The 6,000-nt window shown below is 56.1% G+C and overlaps 1 protein-coding gene across 4 annotated transcripts in view; it reads left to right on the top strand.

The window, feature by feature from the left end:
- The first annotated feature begins 708 nt into the window (after nt 1–708).
- Nucleotides 709–6,000, top strand: part of DOCK6 (dedicator of cytokinesis 6) — a 40,983-nt gene continuing 35,691 nt past the window's right edge. For all 4 annotated transcript variants that reach the window (XM_028519252.2, XM_036034360.1, XM_028519251.2 and 1 more), the window contains exon 1: nt 709–841. In XM_028519252.2, coding sequence (XP_028375053.1) covers nt 798–841 — 44 coding nt within the window. In that variant the 5' untranslated portion in view covers nt 709–797. The remainder of the gene's footprint in view (nt 842–6,000) is intronic.

The raw sequence follows: 6,000 nt of genomic DNA, 5'->3' as shown, positions 1-6,000 counted from the left end.
CTGGCTGTGCAAAGGCTTGGAGCTGAGCAATGGACTGGCACAGCCAGGGGAGGGGTGGGGGTCGGAGAATTCTCTAAGGCTGCCGGAGTAGGGCTGGCACAGGGGTCTCTGGGAGAGAGCTGAGACCACAGATTAACTGAGACATCCCCACATCCTTGGCCCAGTGGAGGCTGCCGGGCCAGTCCAGCCTCCCTGACTGACTCATTCAGGTCCCACCACCAGGTTCTGACTCACATCTTCTGGCGCCTTCAGGGCAGCTGGACCCCGCACAAACCCCCCACCTTTACCTCAGACCCCAGGCATCCCATGGATGCCTCAGAGACCCTTGTGATCACTCAGGCCCAGGCAAGTGCCCGAACACTTCTGTGCCTCAGTTTATTCACCTGTAAATGGGAGAAATGAGAGTTCCTGTCGCACAGGTGAATGCAGGGCTATGCTCAATAACTACTGGAGATTATACTTATTATGGTGATTATTAGTCAGACGGCAGAAAGCACCTTCCCCGAAGCCCGACGACCCCCCAACCCCAACCTCAGTTCTGGTGCCCCTCCTCCTCTCCCCCCTTGGAGCCTCAGTTTCCCCACTCCAGCCCCGAGGGGGCAGGGGCAGCTGGGGGACCCGCGCCTCTCTGGCCGGCAGGGGCAGCACAGAGCCGCCCGGGACATCCGGAAGGGCCCCGCCTCCGGCCCCGGCCCCGCCCCGCCCAGCCCGGCTACCCAGAACCGGGAGGAGGCGGCGGCGGTGTCCACGACCCAGACGGTGCGCGCGGCAGTGGCTGTGTTGGGACGTGGGGCGCCATGGCGGCCGCCGAGCGCCGCGCCTTCGCGCAGAAGATCAACAGGTAGCGCGGCCGCTGGATCCCTTCCTGGCGGCCCCACGTGCCAGAGCCCCGCCCCAGGGTGGTCCGGCCCAACCCTGCCTGGGCGCCCCCCATTCAAGACCCTTCCGCCTTCGCCAAGTCCGCCAGTGCCGGTGGAGGCGGGAGGGTGGCGGGGTCCGAGCTAGGGGTCGCGTCCGGGCAGCGAGTACGATGGCGGCTGAGGTCCACCCTGGGAGCGGTGGGACCGTGGGGGCGTGGCCCGGGGGCCTTCCTGGAGGTGGTGGTGCAGGGAAAGCTGGAGCCGGGCGTCATTTGCGCTCCCTCCCAACCTCCTGGTTCTTCTCGGTCCCCGAGCTCGTCCCATCCTCTGTGCCTGGTTTGGGGCGCTGGGATTTGGGAACAGGGATAGTACTCTTGGCAGCCTTTGAACCTTATGGATAAGTTTCCCGTGCTTTCCATTCCCCCACCCCTTCGCACCAGGGTCTCGGGTCCAGCTGTCTGGGGGGCAGGGGACAGCTGTGGATGTCCCCCCGCCCTGCTCAGGCTCTCCTAGCACCGGCTGGACGGGCTGGAGATGGATGGATGATTGAATGGAGAGAGTGGGGGCTGGGGACAGGACCAGCTGGTGGGCAGACGGGGGAGGGGACAGGCACCAGGCGCTGGGGGATCCATTTCCGTGGCCTGGGAGAAGGATGTCAGACTCTGGGGATGAAGAGCCTCTTCCCCGTTGGGGCTTTTGTCCCCACAGAGGGGTCAGAATCTGCTTATGGCCGTTTCCACAGGGGAACCGGCCTGGCCACCCCCAGGTGAAAAAGCCAGCCTGTGGGTCCAGCACTGTCCTGATGGAGACACAAGAAAAGATCCTACCCTTGGGGGCAGATACAGTGCGGGAGACAGATGAGAAGCACAGTAAAGTGGAATATTTGTTAGTGACGAGTGCTCTGGGGATACCCAGGCAGAGAAGGGACTTAAGGAGGGTAGGGCTGTTGCAGACATGGGAGGTGGGCCCGGGATGCCTGGATGAGAAAGTGACGTTTGAGCAAATATCTGAAGGAGGCGAGGCAGGGGTCCCTGCCCCGTGTGGGAGGAGGGTCCAAACGCCGGAGAGGACCAGTGCAAAGGTCCTGTGCGTTCACAAAGGCATGATGTGGCCACAGATCACCTGAGAGTGAGAGCGAGGAAGGGGACAGTGGGAACAAATGGTGCAGGGCCTTGCGGGTTTGGGGGGGGCTTTAACTTTTATCCCCATTCAAAGGGGAGCCAGGAGGGGTTCTAAACAGAGACATGACCTGGTGGCTGGGGCAATTTTTATGTCTGTCATCTCTGTCTCTGAACCATCTCTCTGTCTTAGATCTTTGGTGTCCCTCGGTCTGTTCCTGTGTCCTTGGGTGCTGGCTCCTACCCTGTGAGTGGGAGTCCTGGGTCCCACCTTGGGGAACAGATGCTACAAAGCCTAGGGTGAGGAGAGCAAGGAGAGATCCTGGGGCCTCAGTGAAATTGAAGCACAAGCAAATGGCTCAAGCTTTCCTGCTGTTCTGTGATGAGGTCTCCAGAGCTGGGAGCAGACATCCAGGTGTCTGCATGCCCAGGTCTGGGCCTTCACTTACTCATTCATCCCACAGACGCCACAGTAACCTGAACATAAGGCAGTCCCCCAGTTTCTTAATGAACAGATTCCAGAAAAAACAAGATTTTGGAGAAGAACTTAAAAGTACCAACTCTAATGAATGTAAATAACATAGACAAACGTTATTGTATGCAATATAATTTGTTCATTCTCTTCATTTGTGCTATTTAAAATAAAATACAATATAGAATGGTGAAAATGGCCAGCACTTATAACATGCTTATCACACACTGGTCTCCCTCTGGGATGTCAATTGTTTAATTGTCACCAGAGCCCCTTGACACAAGCATAACTATTGAAACTGTTTAGGTCATTGTTGAGGGTCTCTTGTGGGGAAGTGAGCCCAGAAGTGTGTGGCCCCAGAGTCCAGAACAATCTTGGAAACGGTGCCTCTCCCTGCCACCGCATATCCCTAAGCGAGTCTGTTCGTCCTTCCTGGGCATCTGTCAGCAGTGTCTTCTCTCCGCCCTCAGCGGTCTGATGTGGCAGCTTGCGTTTCTCGTTTAAAGACAGTTTGTAGGACTGCTGGAGGGCCATGAAACAGACATTGATGAAATTCCAAAGGTACCTCTAGGATTTTGAGGAAGTGGCTCCTTCCTGCTCTGTCCCAAAATACATCTGCGAATATGAGTAATTGCATGTATCATTATTGCCTTTTTTAAAAGATTTTATTTATTTTTATTTTTAGAGAGGGAAGGGAGGGAGATAGAGAAACAGAGAAAAACATCAGTGTGCGGTTGCGGGGGGTCATGGCCTGCAACCCAGGCATGTACCCTGACTGGGAATTGAACCTGCGACACTTTGGTTCGCAGCCCGCGCTCAATCCACTGAGCTACGCCAGCCAGGGCTTTCATTACCTTTTTAAAAAACTGTTAGGCAAGACATGCACGCAGGAAGTGTGACGTTTAAAGAGTAATAATAAAACACGCGCCAAGGAAAAGGTCACTCAGGTCAAGAGCGAGGCTGGCTCCTTCTTCCCGGGCCTCCCCGGGCCAGCAGCCCCTCCTAGGCTGCACCTCGTTCTGCCCATCTCGCCTCACTCGGATTATGGTTTCTTCATCCAAGGCGGCTCCTTGTCTGCTGCCAGTTAGTTCTGGCCAGTGAGAACATCGTGTAAATGGAATCACGAGGACCAGCTTTCACCCGGAGTAATGTCAGGAGGAAGGTTTACCTGTCCCTTTGCCCGAAGTCAGGTTTGTCCTTTGCATCACTGCATGGTATTCCCCTGCCTGTTCATTCTCTGTCGTTGGTCAAGGAACACATGAGTCGTTTCACTCTGGGGCTGACACTGTCAGGGCTGCTGAGAACATTCCTGGTCACGTGTTTCCTCCCGAGTCCCTGCGCCTCCAACTGGAATTGCTGGATGGGCATGTCTTTGACTTCCCTGGACAGTCACAGACGGTTTTCCAAGGGGGTGGTACTAGCAGTGTGTGAGCGTCACCGTTGTTCTGCCTCGTCACCGGCAGTTATACCATTTGTCTTTAAAATTTTCTGCCAGTTCAGGGGGATGGTGTAGGATCAGAAGAGGAATCTCCTTGTGGTTTTATTTGGATTCGCTTTCTTCCCTCACTTTTTGCACAAGTGGGAACACACAGCATTCGCAGCATCTGTCATTCTTGTTCTGATTTTATTGTCCTCCTCCCCTGTGAGGGTAGACCTCTGTTAATCCGGCCAGCCCTGGGGGCAGTCCCTGGTCTCCAGCGGTGCTCCCTCCTTCCCCTCTGAGCTTCTCTTTAGTGTCGCGCAGGGTTGTCAGTTTCTTACCTTCAGAGGCTGTATCTCATCGATAGCTATAACCGCCACCTGATCTTTTTTTTAAGCCTCACCTGAGGATATATTTGTATTGATTTTAGAGAGAACTTTAGGTGTATGGCATGATGCTGCGACCAACCGATCCACCCGGCGGGGTCCACCACCTGATCTTCACAGTTTGCCTCATTTCGGTTGTGAGACCACTTCTGGGGGAAGTCACTTAATTCAGCTCAACAGTTTGCCCGCCTTTTTGAAACGTGCTTTATACGGGGCATCTGATAGGGAGGTAGAAAGAGAGAGGTGGGGGTGACCCCCAGGAGTGGGCTCCAAACACCCAAGAGGCTAGGGCTGCCCTTAGTGAGTCGGGAGGCGGTGGTCATACGGCCTGCAGGACCCCGTGTGGGCACGCGAGGGAGGCAGGTGCCACACAGGGTGGACCTGAGGACTCGTTAGAGCTTGGAAGGCGTTGAATCCCCAAGGCTGGACAAGACCGGTGTGCAGGGTGCGTGTGGGCAGGAACGAAGTAGGTTCTGAAGCCCCTGTTCTTGGCCCAGCCCCCCTCACGGGCCCCACGGAGGGCCTAGTGCGGAGGGGCACAGGCGCAGGCTTCTGCCTGAACACAGCGCTGGCCCTGCGGTGTTCTGCTGCTGACCCTCGGTGGAGTACGACCCTTCTCTGAGCCTCTCTCACCTTGGTGTCAAAAACAGGGCCAGGCCCTGGCCAGTGTAGCTTGGTTGGGCATCGTCTTGCAAACCGAAGGGTCATTGGGTTGCCGGGTCGCTGGTTTGATTCCCATCAGGGCACATGCCTGGGGTGCGAGTTCCGTCTCCAGTCGGGGCACGTGCAAGAGGCAACCGATTGATGTTTCTCTCTTGCATGGATGTGTCCCTCCTCCTCTTTCTGTCTCCCTTCCGCTCGCTCTAGAATCAAGAAAACCAGGGCCAGAATTCCAGTTTCCCAAGGTCCTCTTTGAAGCAACACAGTGACAGCGAGCCTTAACTGAGTGCTTATCATGTGCCAGGCACTGTGACCAACACAGCTCCCCAAGGTGTGGGTACGGTCTCCCGGGTGCTAGGGCCACGGGCAGGTCCAAGTACAGAGCCCCCCAGCTCAGGAACTGGCTCCCACAGCTGTGGCGTTGTGGGCCCGTCCTTTTCCCACTCCTGGGGCCTCTCTCTGAGCCTAATGACAAACTGAAGCTGGAGCTCCAGCCTCCCCCACCCCCTCCCTGCGCTGGGACAGCAGCTGCAGAACAGCTGGGACCAGGACACAGGCAGGTCCCTTGTCCCAGAGTCTTTCATACATTATCCCCAAAGTTCTTGTGTGCCCAGGCTTCCAGAGGAGGTGGCTCCAATTTTGGGAATTCCAGGTCAAATCCTTAGTTTTGAACATCCTCTGAATTTCCTAGAATCTCCCCCTCCCACCAGCCAACAGAAGCAACACTGGGGGACAGACAGTTGGCAGAAGGATAGAATACAGGGACGGGAAAGGAGTGAGGCTGGGGCTTCAACCCGGAAGTCCCCACGCTGGATCAGGGTCATGGTCAAATTTTTTTGACTTGCTCGGATTTGAATTCAGGGGCTTCCGGTTGGGGCTGAGGCTCTCAGTTGGCTCCAGTCTCCCCTCCCCCTCCCTCTCCCCAGGCTTACCTGGGCCCACGGCACACGTCTATGTCATTGGTGGCCTGTGGGCCATCTATCAAGTTTGCAGTCCTCAGGGTGGTACTTTTTGGGAGCACGACTTTGCATTATGAAAATCACCAAGCAGAAAAGTTGGAAGCAGAAGGAGTGTGCCTGAATAC

The sequence above is a fragment of the Phyllostomus discolor genome, chromosome 8 (genome assembly GCF_004126475.2).
Source record: "Phyllostomus discolor isolate MPI-MPIP mPhyDis1 chromosome 8, mPhyDis1.pri.v3, whole genome shotgun sequence".
In the NCBI taxonomy this organism is placed as follows: Eukaryota; Metazoa; Chordata; class Mammalia; order Chiroptera; family Phyllostomidae; genus Phyllostomus; species Phyllostomus discolor.
This window is presented reverse-complemented; position numbering and strand designations above follow the sequence as displayed.